Below are 21,524 nucleotides of genomic sequence, written 5' to 3'. Positions count from 1 at the left end.
TGGCTGTTTGGACAAGACCTAAATAACTGGCTTGGCTTCTTAACAAGGAATTAAGTCATATGAAACTACAGGCAGTAAAAATCTCACCGCAGGGCTTTTAATAGTAAAGGCAGTATAAACAAAGGCTAGGAATCCATTATAATCTCCTTATTTTTCCATGCCATTTTATAAAAGTTATTTCTCATAAGTTGAAATAGCCAAAAGGTCAATTCTTGACAGAAACTAAGGCTGAACTTGCTTGCAACTCCTTACATGAGCTTCTTTCCTTGTCAAATCTCCTAAACTGTGTCTCTTCTCTCTCTCCAATTGTCAGACTCTCTCCTCTTACCAGCTTCTCCCTTGAAACAAGCTCAAATCTAGCTCCTCCTCTGACTGCATCCACCGTAAGCCCCATCCTCTCTTTCATTGCTTCTTTCTCAGCCAAGCCCCTAAGGTCTGGCTTCTGCTGCTACTTCTCCCTGGAAATGATAGACAGTTACCAATGAACTGTGAAATTCATAGGGTTATCTTCAGACTTTATCCCCCAGGGTCTCACTATTCTGTAGGAGGCTGTGGACCACTCACTCCCTCTACCTAAGTCCTGTCTTCTCTAGGTCTCCATGAAACACACCCTCTAGGTGTTCTCTTTCCATACACATGCCTCCCTTCCCTCTTTGCTCCCTCACCCTTCCTTGGCCTGGTCCTTAAAAGTTGGGGTCCTGGTTTTTTTCTTTCACTCTGTACTCTCTCCATTCGTGACCTCATTTAGTCCTGTGGCTTTGTCCTCAATGGTCTTCCATGAGCCACTACCACTGGGGTTGCCCTCCATACACGAGGGTGTCCAACAGACACCTGAACCCGATAACCCAAACTGATCTGAGTGTGAGCTCATAATCTCTACCTCGCCTGGACCCTCCTCTTCTCGAATCAGCTCTCCAGATGGGGTTACCACTCCCCTACCTCCCAGATAACACACCAGGCACTTCCTCTGTGTGCTCTGCCCATAGCTCTTGACTCTGGTTTCCCCCTCTGCTCTCATGCTCAGGCCCTCATCACATCCTCCTTGGACTGGTGTCGCTGTCTCTCAACTGCTCTCCTCTCTCTAGACAGGATGTTCTGTCATCCATTCACTGCACTACAGGAAGAGTCTTTCTAAAACTTCACTCTGATCTCAACCCCTCTCTCTTCTTGTTTGAAACTGATGAGTGGCTTTCAAAACCCAAGCAGCTTGCTTGAACATCCTCCCCGTTCACAGACTTCTGATGGATTTCAAGGAGCACATATGTAGTCTCTGACCTACAAACTCCTAGGAACACAATAAAGGCTTTCCAAGATTGACTTCTGCCTCTCTGTCCATAACCATCTCAAACTTTCCCCCTTCTCTGCATGTTATATTAGCCAAACCCCCTATATAATCTCTCAAATGCATCATGTTATCTTATACCTCTAAGCCAATGCATACACTATTTCCTTGGCCGGTAATGCTAATCCACTTGCCAACTGCAATGTCAACTATTTATCTGCTTTGCAAATTTCTGCTCTTCTTTCAAACTGCAGCTCAGACATCAACTTCTCTGGGAAGTCTTTCCTGATATTCTTGACCCAATAATTGAGGACTTCTTGATCTTCCATCTCATAGACAGAATGTGCATCTCATACAGAAGTATAATTTTTAGAATTACACTTGCTACACTGTATCACAATCATATGCTTATACACTTTCCTTTATTACTAGATGATGAAACTTTGATGGGAGAGACTGCTTTATTTGCCTCTGTATTTCTAGGATCCAAGCATAGTGCCTGGCATACAGGCAGCACTCAAATCTTGGTCGAAGTGAAGAAAAATAAATGTTAGTTTTCCAAGAAGAAAATTAGTTTATCAAAAAGGTTTTTCTTGAGTCCTCCCACTGTTTCAGGCACAATGCAAGGATATGACCAATCTATCTCAAATAAATGGATTTTCCAGAACATTGTTCACAAAGATTACTTGTAAATTTATGCCCTAAATCAAACTCTCAACAAATTATATATGTAGCAACATTCAAGCTGCAAAATTCCATCAACATCATCACCAAAAAGCAACTGACGGCAATTACTTGTATGAGAAGTAACGTGTGAGAGTGTGTGTGTGTGTGTGTGTGTGTGTGTGTGTGTGTGTGTGTGGGCACATGCTCAGTCGTGCCTGACTCTTTGTGACCCCATGGACGGTAGCCCACCAGGATTCTCTATCCATGGGATTTCCCAGGCAAGAATACTGGAGTGGGTGCCATTTCCCCCTCCAGGGGATAAGGTTATATCACTCATATTTAATTTCTTGGGGAAATTTTACATACATAGTGATTATGACTCATCTAAGCATCCTCACACTTGTGCTATGTTTGTTTATACCCACACTGTTTTAGATAAACACACTCTTTCATATTTAAGGGCATTCTAGAATTTACTTTTATATGGAACTGAACTTGCACGCGTGCTCAGTCACACAGTCGTGTCCGACTCTTTGCAACCCCATGGACTGAAGTCCACCAGGTTCCTCTGTCCATGGAAATTTCCAGGCAAGAGTACTGGAGCAGTTTGTCATTTCCTACTCCAGGGATAACTGAACTTAGCCCAATGCAATTTTGATTGATGAATTTATTATCAACAATTTTGACTCTCAATTACACTAGAATTTTCAGAGTAAGAATACTTAGGGCAGAAAGGACCACACATGCCATGACTGACTATCTCACGGTACCTGAGAAGAGAGGAAGAGTGAGCTCGGGGTACATCCTGGCCAGCTCGCATGACAAGAAGGCCAGTGACACGCTGTAGAGGGGTGGCAGCGGGCCGTGCGTCCCGTACAGGATACTGCCGGGTCTTTGTTCGGCTACTTTCTTTGAGTACACAAAAAGCTTGGCTTCAAGGATCTAGAAAGAAGTAGGACAGTAGCTTCATGTAAACACATATAAAAATGCGTATTTGTAAAACTGAGATAATATTGTTACCAGTTTTCTACTATGACTTATTAAAATTATACCATTATCATGTGTCCACAATAAAAAAAAAAGAAATATGAAAGGTATAAACAGTATGAAAAAGCATTGGCTGGCTATCTCAAGAGTATTTATATTGAATACAGTTTAGTAATAAAACTAATGAATGCATATTTTAATACTGTATGAAAGGCAAAGCATCAGTTACTGCCTAAGTTTAGAGATAATTAAGTATTATTTTCTCACTCATCATATCCACCAGTGATATGCAGAAATACATGAACGTGTATCAATAAACAGCAATCCAGTGATCAACTACCACTTCCATTTTTTGTGTTCAGGGATGGAAGTTTCTCTGCAGTCAGTGATACATGCCTGCATGAGCTGCATGGAGATTTCATAAATTTCTCTGTTGGTGTCAGAGGCCTTGAACAGAACAAGGTTTAACAGCGTCACTATGTCAAAGGGATAGTTCCTAAAACAAAACAAAACAGTACAGTTTATGGGATAGCCTGACTAGTAACCTTGATAAATCACTACCTCTCAAAATTCTAGACAGCACACTGACCTCAGTCACACTTACTAAGGACATTCCCAAGCCCATTTCACCGTTCCCATCTGTTGTTTATTAGTAGGTGAAGGGAAATTTCTCTGAGGTTAAAACTGAATATTGTCAAATCAGCTCAATGAACACAAAAGTCTACCTATTGCTAATAGATTTTTGATGAAAACCAAGAACAAGAGGAAAAGACAGAAGACAATATGTCTAAACTCAGCAGCTCACTAATTTAAAATATTTTCATTCGATCCGTCTAAATGTATTGAGCACCAAACATCAAACATCTGCAAAGTACTGATGATATTAAGTTAGTCAGGCTGGTGCCCTCTCTTAAAGGAAACTCACAGTTGAGTTAAGGAGACATGTACAGTCTAGTTATGAGGAGGAACCTGGGATTGTCTGTAGATGATACAAAAATCCTGACAAGGGACACTACATCAGACTTGGGGTTAGAGGATACTCTTCCAAGGAGGAAACAAATAAACTGAGTTCTGAAGCACCAGGAGACAGGGGGATTGTTAGCAAGGCCACGGAAGGGGTAACATGGGGTGCACTCTATGCATAGAGAATAGCTTCTTGAAAGATTATACATGTCAAAATACCCCTCCCCCAGTACACAGGATTTTAAACCTAAATGTGCTTATACTACCTACATGTCCATGTCTCACTGGACAGTGAGGCTCACCTTAGTTTTCTCAGCAGCTGTACAGGGTTCCACAGTATCAAGGGTCTGTCACTCAGTCTCGTCCAACTCTTTGTGACCCCGTGGACTGTAGCCCACCAGGCTGCTCTGTCCATGGGATTTCCCAGGCAAGAATACTGGAGTGGGTTGCCATTTCCTTCTCCAGGAGATCTTCCTGACCTAGGGATCGAACCTAGGTCTCCTGCACTGCAGGGAGATTCTTGACCATCTGAGCCATTGGAGAAGCCCTGCTCTATACTATGGACAAACCATAAATAACCACTCTTATCATGGATGCTGTGCCGCCTAGACCTCCCTTTAGGTCAGAGGTGCTCCATCCTCCCACTACCATGCTGGAGGCTGATCTCTCTGGTTGAATCCTTCTCTGGGAACCGCCTAGACCAAGGTCAGGCACGGTCCCCAGCAGTGCTTCCCGTGGGATTGCTTGAAGTTTCTTTCCGCTACCGGGTCCTGTCTCCCTCACTTCCTCACAGACGTTGATCCCAAGGACATTCCCTAATAAATTTCCTGAACTCAAATCTCCACCGCAGGGTTCTATTTCCTGGGAAAGCCAACCTTGGACACACACTGACAGATGTTTAAAGGTTATTTTCATTTTTTTCACTATGATAACTTCGCAAACACCAAATGGGCAAGTATTTCTTTAGAACAGATTTCTAGACAAGGTCATGCAGGGTCCAAGGGCATACTTAAAATTTTGGTAGACACTGCTGCTATACTACTGTCCAAAGTGGTTTTACCAATTAGCACTCTAACATGATTACTTTTCTAGGACTCTAATTTTAAATGAACAAAAATGCACAAGGTTGATGAGAAACTGGGCAAAGCTCCCCAAATGACGGTGGTGAGGATGGTGATGAGCTGTGGGTAATGTTTATGTTATGACATGCTGACTTTGTGCGAGTTACCATACCAAGTCCTTTAACAAGATTTCTGACTTAATCCTCACAACAAGCCTGTGAGGCTTAGAGATTTTAAATTCTCACCCAAGGTCGGGGAGGAGGAGTGGAGCCTGGATTCCATCCCAGATTTGTTTGACTCCCAAGAATTCAAACACTTAACCACTGTGCTGTCCACCTCCTAGACACCCCACAATAGGTCATTTCATGATCAGTCTAATTTAGAATTCTTATGAACTGCAGTATCTGGAAACAAACCTTTCTGTGGAAACAGAAAGGTAAATTTCTTCTGAGCCCTACAGTAGCAGAGATGTCTTACGTACATTGCTGTCTCTGATTCTGGGACTTAATACATATATATTTTTATATAAATAAACATAAGAAACTACTAGGGATCACTGGGGATTTAAAGGCAGGAGAAGAGTAGACAAAGCTGCCCTCTTATGCAGGGTTATGCCCTTAACCATGTAATCAGGGAATTCAATTAGCCACTTAAAACTGAGTTATGGAATTGAAGGGGAACCACACTGAAAGAAGCAATACAGATACAGAAAATGAAAGAAACCCAGAGAAGGAAAAAATCAGAAAGCTCTCCAATGAGTGCAAGAGTACAAATAAAACATCTGTACCTAGACATTTAAAGTAGGCTTAGAAACATAATCTTACATTTTTCAGTATTTAATTATTCAGCATAGACAGTGGAAGGATAAAAGAAAGACAGCTATGATCATACGGAATAAAAATAAAATGGTAAAATAAATATAAAAGGTAGATGTGGTTCAGAAAGTAAATAAGAAATAAAACTGATTTTTTTTTTCCATCTGAAAGAGAGGAAATTTTGAAGAATTTGAGAAATACCCATTAGCTCTGGCTTATCTAGAACTAACTGATGAAACTCAAGACAATTTTGAGTTCTTCTAAAGAGAAATGGATTTTACTAGTTGATATGATTACATCATAGCTCTTTGCCTCCAATAGCTGTTGAATAATCATAGTAATAATAATAGTGTTTACAGGGTGCTTACTATGTGCTAGACCTTTGGTCAAGAGATTGTTTTTCTTTAATCCTTACCCTAACCCTGTTACCACTCGTATTTCACAAATGAGTAAGCATTTGAAGTAAGTTGTTCAAGATCACACAGCTTAATGAGAGACAGAGGTAGAATTCAATCTCAAGACATTATGTTTCCAGAGTCCAAATTCCCAAACTCTGTGCTCTGCCGAAATTCTCCAGGTGACACAACCAAATGGGGCCGCACATCACCAGTTAGGGAGGACGACTGGAATTCCTGAAAGACAGGCTTTCAGGCTTTCAAAGAGTGGACTTCTTTGGTAAGAGGTGGATGCTATTCTCTTAAAAAATGTGGGACATTTACTTTTAAGAATTCAAGTTTTGAAGTAAGTCAGAAAGAGAAAGACAAACACTATATTAACACATATATATGGAATTTAGAAAGATGATACTGACAATCCTACACGCAAGGCAGCAAAGGAGACACAGATGTAAAGAACAGACTTTTGGACTCTGTGGGAAAAGGCAAGGGTGGGATGATGTGAGAGTGGCATTGAAACATGTGTATTACCATATGTAAAATAGCTGACCAGCAAGCTTGATACATAACGCAGGGTACTCAAAGCTGGTGCTCTGGGACAACCCAGAGGGATGGGATGGGGAAGGACGTGGGAGGGGGGTTCAGAACGGGGAGGGCACATGTACATTTGTGGCTTATTCATGTTGATAGATGGCAAAAACCATCACAATATTGTAATTATCCTCCAATTAAAATAAATAAATTAAAAAAAAACTTGATTAAAAAAATAATTCAAGTTTGCTGTACCTGATTTAAATTAGGAAAGACTTATAGTTAAGGCAAGACAGGCATATAAACAACAATGACAATAAAAACCACCTCCAAAAATAAACCCAACATAATTCTTTAAACCTCATGCGAAGAGTTGACTCATTGGAAAAGACCCTGATGCTGGGAGGGATTGGGGGCAGGAGGAGAAGGGGACAACAGAGGATGAGATGGCTGGATGGCATCACTGACTCGATGGACATGAGTTTGAGTGAACTCCGGGAGATGGTGATGGACAGGGAAGCCTGGCATGCTGCGATTCATGGGGTTGCAAAGAGTCAGACACGACTGAGCAACTGAACTGAACTGAATTCTTTAAAAATTAAAACTTTGATCTTGTATATACTTCTAAAACATCTATTAAATATATTTGAGGAGTATTCTGGAGAATAAGAGTGAAAACAATGAATTCTTAAGTATTTAATTAAAACTGAAGAGAATTCTGCTGAATTAAGCCAGTGATTGGAAGTGGTCTATACTTTTAATAGAGAGCACATTATTTACCTTGGTTGACAACCTCGAAAAGCCATTTAGTCTCTTTCTCAATTTCCTAATCTGTTCTAAAGTGATATAATTTGGAATTGATGGAAAACTTAATGAGAACACACACAGGAGCCAGTTATTGGAACTAATGCTGCCTGACAGGTGAACTATTGTCTTTTGTGCTGAATTATAGTACTGAGCTGCATTTAATAGCTCTTACTCAAATATGAACCATATCATGAAAAAGCCTTCAAAACTAATATCAGTTTTACCATCACTTTCTACTTTTATCTTCACTTTCCCTGGTCTTATTGACGTTCCACTCCGACTTCCAAATCTCTCAACGTCAGCAGAGTCAGACTGTATTATAATTACAGTTATAATTTTGACTGGAGGCCAGCAAGCTCACAACACACACACACATTTATAGAAATAAAAGGAACTGAAAAGAATGCGGAGAACCATTTTTTCCTACTGTCACAGCTGTCGAATATAAAGATTTATATACTAGCTATGTAAAAATTCTAAAGGCAGAAAATTTTCATCTACATTTTTAAAATGTTAAATCCTTTAGGTATTTTAAAGTCAATTACAAGTGGTTCCTTAATAAATGAATCTACCTATAAGTTGTCATATTCCTACAAAAATACAGCGAATATTCGATCATATATTGTAAATAAAGTAATTATTATATATATTATATAGTAATTATTATATATAATACATAGTAATTATTATATATGCTATGCTAAGTCACTTCAGTCGTGTCCGACTCTGTGCAACCCCGTAGACGGCAGCCCACCAGGCTCCCCTGTCCCTGGGATTCTCCAGGCAAGAACACTGGAGTGGGTTGCCATTTCCTTTTCCAATGCATGAAAGTGAAAAGTAAAAGTGAAGTCGCTCAGTCATATCTGACTCTTAGCGACCAATGGACTGCAGCTTACCAGGCTCCGCCATCCATGGGATTTTCCAGGCAAGAGTACTGGAGTGGGGTGACATTGCCTTCTCCGATTATTATATATAATATATAGTAATTGTTATATATATACTAAAATAAAGTAATTACAGGAAGAATTCTTTGCTTTAGAGTATGTCTTGTAGGAGTTACTGTTCAGATACCTTGTTTCAAGAATTTAAAACATGATCTAGTTTGTGTGTGACTTTTCAGGAACAGATTATTTCATAAGTGATTTGGGTGTTTTTTTTTTAGAAGTAAACTTACAGAAGACAAGTCTAAAACACCAGAAGTGCTTTTGAAAAAAATACTGAAAACCTAAGGGCAAAGTTGCTCAAACAAATCTGGAGACTTATCTAAACTACAAAGACTGACAATTTATGGGAAAAGAGAACAAATTCAGGCCACAGCTGAACCCTGAAATTCTGAACATCCCTGTGCTGAGAAATGACAAGTGCTGGTCACTGTCTTAGCAGAGAGGTCACAGCCATGGCAGCATCTGGCCCTGACCTTCCCTCAGAATAGATGTGTAAGCTGATAGGCAATATTTGTTTAAGAAACCAAAATATTTTAGGATGCTATCTTTCAAAACCTACTCTAAACACAGAGAGCTTTATAACCTAATATTTTTGTGACTGGGATATTATTGAAATTGAGACTATATTGCTAAATTCATAAAAACATTTATTTGTGCTCCCTAAAAAAAATCTAGATTTATTCAGAGGAATGCACTGTGATATTTTATGAGATGGCTATGCAATGAAATAAATTTGACTGAGACAGTTCAAACCAAGTTCACTGGGAGAAGGGCAGCAAAGAGAGGAAACTTTTATTCCTCTTACTTTTGTCAGATGAACTTATGGTCCAAGTCATAGATTCTAAATATGTTCTTTAAAATCAAAGAGCAGAAATTTGTTTTTAGAATGTTGAAATACCTGAAAGTAAAACAATTCTCCAGAGAAAGAGACTTTTATTTAAAAAAATGTTATTTTGTTAATATCCTATAGGATAAATGTCATTTATTTAGTATTGCTGACATCAAGAAATAAACCGACGGAAAATCAGACAGTTTAGATTATCATCTGATATGACTTTTATGGAAATTAAAATCTGTGTATAATAAAAATTTTACTACTAAGATTATGGAAGATGAATGCTTTAGACATGAAACGTTATCTACCATCTTCATAAAAGAAAAATACTAAAGAGAAACTTGTCTCTTTAAATAGCATGTTCATTTTAGGTTTATTGAAAGTAGATGTCTTCTAAAATTCTGTTCTTATTAATTTAGAACCATAAAAGATTGGAATTTAAAATGAATTTACTTTTATTCCCTTTATCGGGTAGCTCAGGATAGCTATTTAAAATGCCATATTTAATTAAAAGGGACAATTAACAGTCTATATGAGTCCTTTCAAAAATAAAGGTCGGCTTGCCGTCTTTCCATTTGTAATACATAATAAGCTCTATCTTGGGAAGAGCTGTTGTAATCTTGGGAGTCTTTATTAACCCTTTCATCTTAGCTATGAAATTATTTCAATAAACTGTAGAGATGAACGACTCTGCTGAATGACTGATTTACATAGCAAAGGCAGTGTTTTTAAAAGCATAATCTCTGGAATCCCAGGAGACACATATTTTTTTTTTTCCCTCTTCTTCCTTTCTCAAGTTTTGAACAAGACAGATTTAATGTTTTTAGGTTGCTTCCTGAGTTTAGTTTGGTCTCAAAATGGCTGAAGGGCTTATAGTTCATACTTGTCACAAATATTTCTAGAAATTCCTTAAACAAAATATATAATAATACCTCATTATAAATTTCCAGGCTACTAAAAAAGAAGGGTGGTTGAACTACAAACCATTCTCCTGGTAGAATGAAAACTCAATGTAGCTGTGAACTTAGAACAGTCTATCTTCTGGGGAAGGATAGGCCATTTCTATTTCCTTAGAATTTACTCCACTTGGATGTCTGCAAAAACAATCAGCTCTCAATTCTCAATCAGTTCTCATTATGATGAAGGGCAACCTTAATCTGTAGTTGTCAGTGACCAGTAGCTTCCAGTTAAAGAATCCATACCTGCTTCCACACACAGTAGCTATGGCTTTGAAACAACCAGACGCAAGTTGGTAGGAACCAGTGTAGCATCGGTCAATCGCCCAGTTGAAAAGATTTATTTGGTCAGGATTTAGTTCCAGTAGCAAGACGACAACCTCACAGCCAAGTTGATGAACCTGAATACATGGAGAAAAGCAATCCCTCATGTTTAATGAAATACTATTCTAGGAAAGACACAACAACAGAGCTTAGTGAATGTAAATTGGGCCAAAGGAAAGGGAAGACTGAACATCCATCTTGATTAATTTTTATTCCACAAAAAGGTCTTTAAAAGGATGCAATATTGGAACTGGAAATTGAAATGTATAAACTAAATTTGAGTCACTGTCAGTCTATCATACAGGGTCCACTCATTCTCTATTTTTAACTCTGAAAAGGTGACAGAGACTTCATCGGCAAATATTTAATACTTGAAAATATTTGCTTAAAATATTTTTGAACAATATATGTATTTGGTTTATAAAATTAAATATATAAAAGGAAAGCCTTTATGCATACAAAATCTTTTATGGAAAAAGATCAGAGGAGTATGTTTATTAGGCTTGATTACTAAATACACTGTGTGCACCTTAGCTGACAATCTTTGAGAAAGACATATGCTATCAATAAACACTTTTAAATCAGACTTTCATATGAAAAGATCATCATGCTAAATAGAACAGGATCATTAACTGATGATTCTTGAAGCTACTGTTAAATACTGGATGGTCACATTCATCCAGGACAAGCCTGGTGTCTGGGGGCTATTTTCCCCTCAGAAAATAACATTTTCCCACTTCTTGCTGAAGTTATTTATTCTCCCATCCATAGCAATCATATTGGGGAAGGAAAAATAATGACTTGTTTGTTCTTATGTTATAGGGTATGGGCTCAGAACTTTACTGTATATGAAAATTACTTAAAAAAATTTTTTTTTTTATTGGTGCATAGTCGGGAAAAGAAAGTAAAAGTGAAAGTTGCTCAGTCGTGTCCAGCTCTTTGTGACCCCATGGACTGTCGCCCTCCAGGCTCCTCTGTGCATGGGATTCTCCAGGCAAGAATACTGCAGTGAGTTGCCATTCCCTTCTCTAAGGGATCTTTCCAACCCGGGTCTCCTGCATTGCAGGCAGATTCTTTACCATCTGAGCCACCAGGGAAGCCCTCCTCAAGAATAACCATTCTCCTGATTTCTGGGCTCTCCAAGTGACGCAGTGGTAAAGAATCTGCCTGCCAGTTCAGGAGACACAAAAGACATGGGTTCAGTCCCTGGGTTGGGAAGATCCCCTGGAGTAGGAAATGGCAACTTGCTCCAATATTCTTCCCTGGAGAATTCCATGGACAGAGGACCTGGAAGGTGACAGTCCATGGGGTCACAAAGAATCAGACACAACTGAGCACAGCATCCTGATTTCTACCACCACTGAATAGTTGGAGCTGTGTGAACTCCATCTAAATGGAATTATGGTATTAATATGTAATATACATAATTTTGTGTCTTTCACTCAATTTATGTTTAAAAGGCATCTACATTTATTTGTTTTCATTGTTGCATAATATTCTAATTCATGATTGCTCCACAATTTATTCATTCTACTACTGATGAACATCTGGGTTGTTCCAGCTCTTGACTTCGTAATACTGCTTTAAATATTTCTGTATATGTCTTACATTGCATGTACTGGATAATCTCTTTTGTAAAGTGCTTGTTTAATTCTCTGGTTCCTTTTTTTTTTTTAATGAGTGTCTTTACCGTGTTTATTTGTAGAGGTCCTTTATATATTCCAGATAAGAACTCTGTTGGCTCCATGTTGCAAATATCTTCTTTTACTCTACAACCAGCCCATTTACACTCTTAATGGTGTCTTTTGGTGAAGAGAAGTTATTAACTTCCTGATGTCTTTCCTGATGGTTAGTAATTTTTGCATCTTGTTTAAGAAATCTTTCCCTAACTCCAGGGATTACATTATCCTATTTTATTTTCTAGAAACTTGAATTTTTCAGCTTTCACATTTAAATCCACAAACACTTTTTTCCCATTTTTATCTTACGTTGGCACACAGTTCAGTAACAGTGCTGTGTCAGTTCAGGTGTACAGCAGGGTGACACATTTACACATGTGTCTATTCTTCCTCAAATTCTTTTCCCATTTGGGTTGTTACACAGTATTGAGCAGAGTTCCCTGTGCTATACTATAGGTCCTTGTTGGTTATCTATTTTAAGTATAGCAGTGTATACATGTTAATCCCAAACTCCCAAGCTATCCCTCCCTGCAACTCTTCCCCACTGGTAACTGTAAATTCATTCTTTAAGTCTGTGCATCTGTTTCTGTACAAACTGTTTCTTCTTTTTTACTTCTGCTATCTTATTTTTTCTTTTCTAATCCATTGGCTATGATCTTTAGTATAATGTTGATGGAAGTAGTGAATGTGGGCTTCCTGGGTCATTCAAATCTCAGACAACACTTTCAATATTCACTATTTAGTGCAATGTTTACTATAGGTTTTTTTTTTTTAAGATACCCTTTATCAAACTAAGTTCTTTTCTATTCTTTGTTTCATTAGGAATTGCCCTCATGAATGAATGTAGAATTTTATTAAATGCTCTTTCTGCATCTTATTAAGATGATCAGAAGATACTTCCTTCCTGAGACTTTATTAATATAATTAATATACAAATGAATTGAAGAACATTTGAATATTAAAACAATCTTGCAGTTCTTGAATAATCTCAACTTGATCATGAGGAATCCTCTTTTTAACATACACTGAATTCAATTTTTTAATATTTTGCTTAAAGTTTCTATATCTATGTTCAAGAATGAATTTGCCTTTTAGTTGTCTTTATTATTAAATCCTTGTCATGTTTTAGTATGAAGATTATGTGGGTCTCATAAAATATATCCAGATGTGTTTCCTTTCTATATGTTTTCTCCTTAAGGATTTGTATTAAATCTTTGCAATCTGTTTCTTAAGTGTTGAATTAATCCATAATGTCAACTGGTCCTAAAGTTGTCTTTGTGGGAACACTCTCACTTATAGATTAAATTTCTTTGCTACTTATCTGACTATTCAGATTTTCCATTTGTGCTGTGTTTTCTAGACACTTGTCTATTTTATCTAGAATGTCAAGTTTATTGGCACAAAGATGTTTATATGTTGCCTTATTTTTAGCATCTGTGGCATGTGTAGTAATGACCCTTTACATTTCTGAGGTTGATTGACACATGTCTTATCTTTTCTGATCAGACTTCCCAGATTTACCAATTTTATTAGTCTTAACAAATTCAAGTTTTTGATTTAAATGTGCATTTCTAGTAATTTTTCCTCTTTAATTAATTTGTACTCTTATCTCTATTATTTCCTTCAGTGTGCTTTTTTTGAGTGTGATATGCTTTTTCTAACTTCATGAAAGGGATACTTAGGTGACTGACCTCAGTATTTTTTCTTTCCAATATATGATTCATCCTAAGCAAGGCCTTATTTACAACCCACACGTTTAGTAAGTAGTGTTTTCATTGTTCTTCAGTTAAAAATATTTTTCTTTCTATTTTTATGTATTCTTTAAATCACTGTATCTGGAAGAGTATGTCTTAACTATCTTTATTATCTATTACTAGCTTAGTGTCACTGTGATTAGAGAATACAGCCTGTGTCATTTCAATCGTTTGAACTTTGTGGAGACTTGCTTTATGGCCTGGTTTATGGTCAACTTTGGTAAATGTTACTATGTTTTTTATTCTGATGCATCATAGTGTAATGTAAGCAACAAACAAGCCTACACTTCTGTGGCTAATGTGTGAAGAGACTGTGTTGTGAACAATGCTTAGACATGTCAGTACCAACCAAACCAAGATGAAACAATCAAGACATTTAGAACAATGTATTTTTGGCTAGTACTTACTCGTAAATCTTGACAAGCCAGAATGTTGTCAAGCCACTTGTATAGGTAGCCATCTGGGGAAAGGCCCACGTTGTCAAACACTGGGCCACAGCACAACACTGCTGACATTGCCTGAAAACAAAACAGAACACAACCTCCAAATGAGTCCTGCATGACTGAATGATACGCAATTGACTTTAAAACACATACTACCAGATTATAAACGACAAGGGTCTTTTAGAGCAATGCCAACCCACTCCAGTACTCTTGCCTGGAAAATCCCATGGATGGAGGAGCCTGGTGGGCTGCAGTCCATGGGGTTGCTAGGAGTCGGACACGACTGAGCGACTTCACTTTCACTTTTCACTTTCATGCATTGGAGAAGGAAATGGCAACCCACTCCAGTGTTCTTGCCTGGAGAATCCCAGGGATGGGGGAGCCTGGTGGGCTGCCGTCTATGGGGTCGCGCAGAGTTGGACACGACGGAAGCGACTTAGCAGCAGCAGCAGCTTTTAAAGCAGTTATGTCTACAAGATTTTAAAGTATTCCTTAGTAGATTCAATTAAAAAAATGCCAGATCGCCAATTTTGTCTCTTTTTACGACAGTCAAAACCCGTAAATTGAACTCTGTAGACATGTACTTTTATAATAAATCTTTATAATGTATGGCTGAGATATTCAAAACAAAATGACCATTTCACAGGATTTAAAATAAGCTTACCTTCAGTGATTTCAAGTGAATGAATTCTGCCTATGATAAATATAGCTTTTCAAATTTCATTTTGATGACAAATATTTGACTAATACACTGAACTCAGAAACTTAACAAATATTTGACTAATGCACTAAACTGGCAAGCTATGACAAATGTAGAAATAGATAACTATGATTTTAATCAAAGCTAAAGAAAATGAAGAATATAAACTTTAGTTCCTTTGAGGTGGGGAGAAAGCAAGAGAAGGGAAGATCTTTTTTTTAATGAAAACTTTTTATCTTATATTAAGCTAGTCAATTAACAATGTTGTGATAGTTTCAGGTAGATAGCAAAGGGACTCAGCCATCCAGAGAAGGGAAGACCTTGATTTACTATCTAATCAATAGGTCCAAATGACTGTCAGGGCCATGGCTTATATTAGCTCCACTGAGGCAAAGGTGAATTTGACAGTTAGCAACTTCTGACATGTATGACACAGTCAACATACAATTAGTTTTCTAAAGGAAATTAAGCTGTAAGGAATCATGGTTCTGAAATTTTTCAACAGTCCTGGTAGTGTAGAAGCTTATTTCTGTGAGTCTTCTAGGATGGCAGGAGATTAAAAAGAGAATGCAGCCCTTCACAGGTTTTAAACATGAGGATATATATCTATATCCATACACATTTTAAGTTGGAAGTTAATTGGCAAGGCAGCTACTTAAAGTGAAAGTCACTCAGTTATGTCCGACTCTTTGCAACCCCATGGACTACACAGTCCATGGAATTCTCCAGGCCAGAATACTGGAGTGGGTAGCTGTTCCCTTCTCCAGGGGATCTTCCCAGCCCAGGAATCAAACCCAGGTCTCCCGCATTGCAGGCAGATTCTTTACCAGCTGAGCCACAAGGGAAGCCCAAGGATACTAGAGTGGGTAGCCTATCCCTTCGCCAGTGGATCTTTCTGACCCAGGAATTGAACCAGGGTCTTCTGCATTGCAGGCAAATTCTTTACCAACTGAACTATCAGGTAAAAATAAGCAAAAACTAAGGTTTTCATACAGTAGAAATCTTTAGATAAAAATGGAACCTTGGAAAATTTCTGCATTTTGAAATTATGAGCAAAATTGGAATATTTACATGGTTAACAGCGATCTCTATTTTGTTCATGTGCACATATTTTAGAATGTATAGCGTGTATAGATATTTAGAATGTATAGAGTGAAGTTATGTACTTATATAGGTGTATATACTTGATTTTTTTTGCATGTGTGTTTGTATTTTACCATGTCATACAATATTATTTTTTTTACCCTTATGTAAGACATGGTTGTTTAAGGAAAGAGATCATCAATCTGAAAAGTCCTTCACGAGGCAAAGGTGACCTACCTTTAACGCACAATACTGGTATCTTGTAATCTGATGATTTCTGTCACTGTAACGATCCAGGGGCGTGAACATAATGCTGAAGGGTCCTGCCCACTGGCTAAATAAGATGAAAAGATGATGCCTCAGGCTTTGCTGAGGGAAGAGAAATCTTCGGTGGTGAACTAGAGAGAAAACACAGGCTAAGAGTCTACTATACTGAAAAATACAGTGAATACAGTTGACATCGCTATTAAGCATGATTCTTAAGTTTTGGGGAAAGGAGCAATTTCCTTTTCTAACTCAAGATTTCTTTAGGTAATGAAATATGGATTTAAAAAGTCAAGCCTATTTTTCTTTCCTCTCCTAATGTGTCAGTCAACAGCATCTTGTCTCAGAGCAGGAAAACAGAAAATGGATTCCCAGACACTGTTTTCTAAGTAACGTCTAGAAAAACTGCAACACCTTCCACTCAGCTACTCCTTACACAGTAAATGTTCTCTTAACTGCTGCTGTGTCTTTAGGAAGAACTGTAAAATACTATGTGTAGACTGTCTATTTCAAACAAAAATTCCTTAACTGGAATTTAAGTTAAAGGAAGTTAAATCATAATTTAGGGTCATCAAAAATGAGGAGAATTGGTAATAAAGTTTTACAACATCATAATGTTAAATCATAATGAAAAAGCAGAACAGATGATTTTCAGCTTTTTATAATTATGTCACAAAATTTTAATGACAGTAATCTATTTTTACACCAAACTATTTTTATTCTCTTTTGCTTCTATTAGACGAAAATGCTTTAGATCCACTTTGTTCTATGAAAAAAATAACATAATATAATCATATTATTATAATTTTAATATTAATACAATAATAAATAATATAATTTATTAACATATATAGAATTCAATATAATGTGTGGATTGGATAGAATTAAGAGCAGAAATATTGCTGAGATTATATGTTCACAGATGAGCAGAACAAGAATGAAAAAAATAAAGCCTCTGTGAATGTTCCCTTTGAATTACTTTCTTCCTATAGAAATCACACAGGTTCATTTTCAGATGTGAACCAAAACAAAGAATAGAAATAATCATGAGCACAAAGCCAAATGCAATTCCTGTTGTTCCCCTTCCAACTCTGTGCTGCGTGTCCACAGTCTGTTCAAGCATATCTTCAAGTATTTCCAAACATATAAATGAACCCATCCCAGACCTGCACACAGGCCAGTAGGTTCAGAGAGGAAAACACGGCAATGAGTACCACAAATGTCACTTCAAGCATGAAAGGTCATCTGCAGTGATGCATCGCTGTACCTGGAACACGCTGAATCAAGTTGGCAACCATGGCACTAAAATGTGCCCGGATATCTTTAAGAATTTCCACTTCTTTATCATTTTCAGCTTCTAAGAGCATGCGGGTCAGGTCCACGTATTCTAAGAACAAAGCTCCAAGGGCTAAAGTGTCCCGTTCTAAGGCTCCATTGGTGCTGGAACAAAAGGAAATGAAACTTTTAGATGATTAGTCGTTGATGTCAAAGTAGTATATGCTTCACAGAAAATAAGGTTCACTGTCAGAACTCACATGCTAAATTTGTTCTTGATGTATATGCAGTGTATATGAAAAAAAACAAGCTCTTTTGGACCTTTCTAAGTAAAAGTTAAAGGTCGTGTGTGTGTGTGTGTGTGTGTGTATATATATATAAAATAAAGAACAGCTAGCGGGAAGCTGCTGTGTAGCACAGGGAGCTGAGCTTGGTGCTCTGTGATGACTGAGATGGATGGGATGCGGGAGGGGTGGGAGGCTCAAGAGGGAAGGGATGTATGTGCAGTATAGCTGATTCGCTTCATTATATAGCAGAAACTAACACAACAATGTAAAGTAATTACCCTCCAATTAAAAAAAAATCCTTTGATAAACCATAATGGAAAATAATATTAAGAAAAAGAATGTGTGTGTGTGTATATATGTATAACCAAATCACTTCACTATACAATAGGAATTAACAACATTGTAAATCACCTATACCTCAATAAAAATAAGAAAAAAAGAAAAGAGAAAGGAAAAATAAAAAAAACATAACAAAACGGGCAAACACATCAGTTTAATGAGCAGAGTTCAGCTCAGTATAATTTCCCTCCTACCTGTCACTTATGACACCAGCATCAGCCAGAAGTTCAAAAATTCGAAGCAGTTGTAGCCTTAACAAGTCTCGCCGTTCTCGGCGTTTTTTGTTCTGTTTAGGAAGAGGTAATATCACTTATAAATGTGGACACAATAATGTCAACTCTGCTTTAAAAAAGAAAGATGTAATCTAGTCATTTTTAATTTTCTAAACACAAAAGACAAAAAAGTACTTTTTTTGCTACCTAATCCTTAGAGAAATGCTTGTTATCACAAGCTATAGAGAAACAGATCACAAGTGGGTCAGTAAATGTCTGAGCTGGAAATGTTCAGAGTCAACAAGCCTCATTTCCTGGAGGCTCCCCGACACTGCTGAAAAACTAAAGCATCAGAAAAAAGTGGAAAAGCACTCTAGACGCTAACAGTCGCGCCAAATCTGGTAACACTGTTCTTGTGCAAACTGCCGGGCTTCCGCTGCTGCTTGTATCTTATCTACTACATGGGAAGCTTCTCTTTTAGTCTTACTCGGTTTAATTTCTAATTCTGCTGCATTATAAGTTTATCCTTTTCAGAGTTCACTTCAGGGAAGATAATGTTGAAGAAAGAGCTTTATACACTAGAGGAAACAAATAATGTTCCTGGTTTCTCAGCTCCTTGTAAAAAAAAAAATTAACCGACTAAAACCCAAAATTCAATCTTAAAACTTTTGCAAAAAGACTATAATATTTTAACATACACATGATTATTTAGGTTCCTTTTCTTTCACAAGCTTAGGACTTAAAATCTTTTAAAGTTGGACCCAGATTATACTAAATACTCAAAGAAAAAATGAAAATAACCAACGTTAAAATAGTAAGATTCGTTGTTAAAAGCATGTTAATATGTTCGTACTCTTGACAGCAAACCACTGGGTATGGTTTAAATTCACACTACTGTCCAGATAAACCAAGGCATTAATTATTTAAATTCAAAATCTTACCTCTGGCCTTCGTTCCAGAGCCTCTTTCATTAATGGATGAAGTTCTTCTACCAATTCTCTATGAATGAAAAAGTCAGCATTTAGAATTCATTATTAATTGACACCAACTTTGTCACAATATATAGCCATTCAATACCCCCAAATCTGCTTTTTAAACTTGCTTCTGACATCAAAATCTCCCCTGCCTTCCATTTCCCTGTCGTGTGGTGAGCTAGAAACAGGCAGCGGCCTGCACTTTGTATAACCAGTCTTACCCCAGTGCTATGTGTATAATTTGGACTCACTACACATTTGTGGACTTGATTTTGATTTAATATTCTGGAGACTCTATGGCAAAAACCTCTACCTGAACAATTAAGTCAACAATATTTTGTGTTTACTAAATTCAAAGCACTTTCTCACAGGCTGTGGGAATGAAGATTAATAAATTTTTTAATTCAATTAGAGCAAAAGAAACAGATGCGATGACTATGGTGCCACTTTTGGAATCTGTGCTCAGGGGGCTGTCTTAAGAGTTCATTTTAAAATGAGGTCTTTTGGGAATTTCAGAGATAAACTCTTTTATTTGAGCTAGATGATGAATGCACATTTTGGCAAGTATTTCAATATTGAGGGTCACATCAAAACCTTTTCTCTTGTGTAGTAAAAGTAAACAAATTTTTTCATATCGATACATGTCTGATATTACATGTATACACTTCCATCTGTTCCCATTTGATCAAATGCTCAGCTTTATACCCACTAATCAGCTGTTGTCTTTAGAAACTAACTTCTGAACTGCTTTGTCATAACAGACAGCATTAGGAGGTCTAGCCTGTGGCTAGGTACTTTGTCCATAATCTGCTCTATGTTTGAAAAATCTTGTATTTTCTGGCAGAATATTTTGTACCATTATTAAACACAGGGAAATCCAAGGAAGGTAAACTATGGCATTCTCTCCTGACAAAAAGAAATCCTGCATCTCATTCCAGATTCCTCCAATACAGATGCTAGAATTTCTCCATCAAAGAAATGGAAATAACACTAATCGAGTCAGTGTTACTAAATAACACGAACAGTCTCCTCATCTAATAGCAATCTTTATGAAACATTTACTATGTACATTTTTACATTTAATGCCCTCAATAAATCTGTACGATAGATTCTATAATTATACCAGTTTTTTAAAATTAGGGAGATATAATTTATTTTTATTTATTGTAACAATTTTACCAGTAAGGGCACTGAGACATTGATTTTTCTACATCCAGGTGGCTGGTAAATTGCATCATCTTTCCTGTTCCTAGGAATACTGAGAGGGTAAGATGTGCAAAAGAGCCTTAGGTTCTTTGAGAAAGACATTAGGTGATTGTTTTTACTATCCTCTTGTAATATTTCTATATGATGCATTGTCTTAACTAATCAATCAATAAGTAGTAAAACACTGGTTAACTGGCACTCAAATAGTCAGAACTCAGTTACATTTTTAAAGGATAAAATTCGAGTGTATACTGTAACATATTTTTCAGTCGCTCCTAAAATGTCTCATTAATCTTTATTTTTCCAATAAATTTCTCACAGATGCTTGGAGCTTTCCATTTTCTGTGTACATCAAAAACTAAGATTTTTTTTTTTGTCCTTATAGGCTTTTATTGCCAAATAAAATTATGAGAGGCAGCCTAAACTAACATTTTATGAGGATTCTTTGAAAATGCTTTGACACTGCCTTAGATGAAATGGTTATTGGATTAGAGGAATCCAGACATGAGACATGGCGGTTCTCTTAAGGCAGACACATCATCTTACAGAAAGACTAGCATGTGTGACATGTCACAGACACCCCTGAAAATACTCTGTCGATGATCAACCTTTGAGAGTCTGTTGTTTGAGTGGCTGATGAGCAGACTCTCACTATTTTGATGTTACGGCCTCTGAACAATCTAGCTAACTGGGGACTGACACTGACTTCATTAAAAGTTTAAACTTCATTTAAAGTTATCTA

The 21,524-nt window shown here is 37.2% G+C and overlaps 1 protein-coding gene across 17 annotated transcripts in view; it reads right to left on the bottom strand.

Moving 5' to 3' along the window:
• FRY (FRY microtubule binding protein) overlaps positions 1 to 21,524 on the bottom strand; it is a 428,089-nt gene that overhangs the window by 76,308 nt on the left and 330,257 nt on the right. For all 17 annotated transcript variants that reach the window (XM_044927339.2, XM_044927345.2, XM_044927344.2 and 14 more), the window contains 8 exons: positions 19,544 to 19,601; positions 18,585 to 18,676; positions 17,757 to 17,929; positions 16,463 to 16,623; positions 14,407 to 14,517; positions 10,489 to 10,643; positions 3,332 to 3,431; positions 2,719 to 2,890 (listed from right to left, as the gene is read on the bottom strand). In XM_044927339.2, coding sequence (XP_044783274.1) covers positions 2,719 to 2,890; positions 3,332 to 3,431; positions 10,489 to 10,643; positions 14,407 to 14,517; positions 16,463 to 16,623; positions 17,757 to 17,929; positions 18,585 to 18,676; positions 19,544 to 19,601 — 1,022 coding nt within the window. The remainder of the gene's footprint in view (positions 1 to 2,718; positions 2,891 to 3,331; positions 3,432 to 10,488; positions 10,644 to 14,406; positions 14,518 to 16,462; positions 16,624 to 17,756; positions 17,930 to 18,584; positions 18,677 to 19,543; positions 19,602 to 21,524) is intronic.

This window comes from Bubalus bubalis, chromosome 13 (genome assembly GCF_019923935.1).
Source record: "Bubalus bubalis isolate 160015118507 breed Murrah chromosome 13, NDDB_SH_1, whole genome shotgun sequence".
Lineage (NCBI taxonomy): Eukaryota > Metazoa > Chordata > Mammalia > Artiodactyla > Bovidae > Bubalus > Bubalus bubalis.
This window is presented reverse-complemented; position numbering and strand designations above follow the sequence as displayed.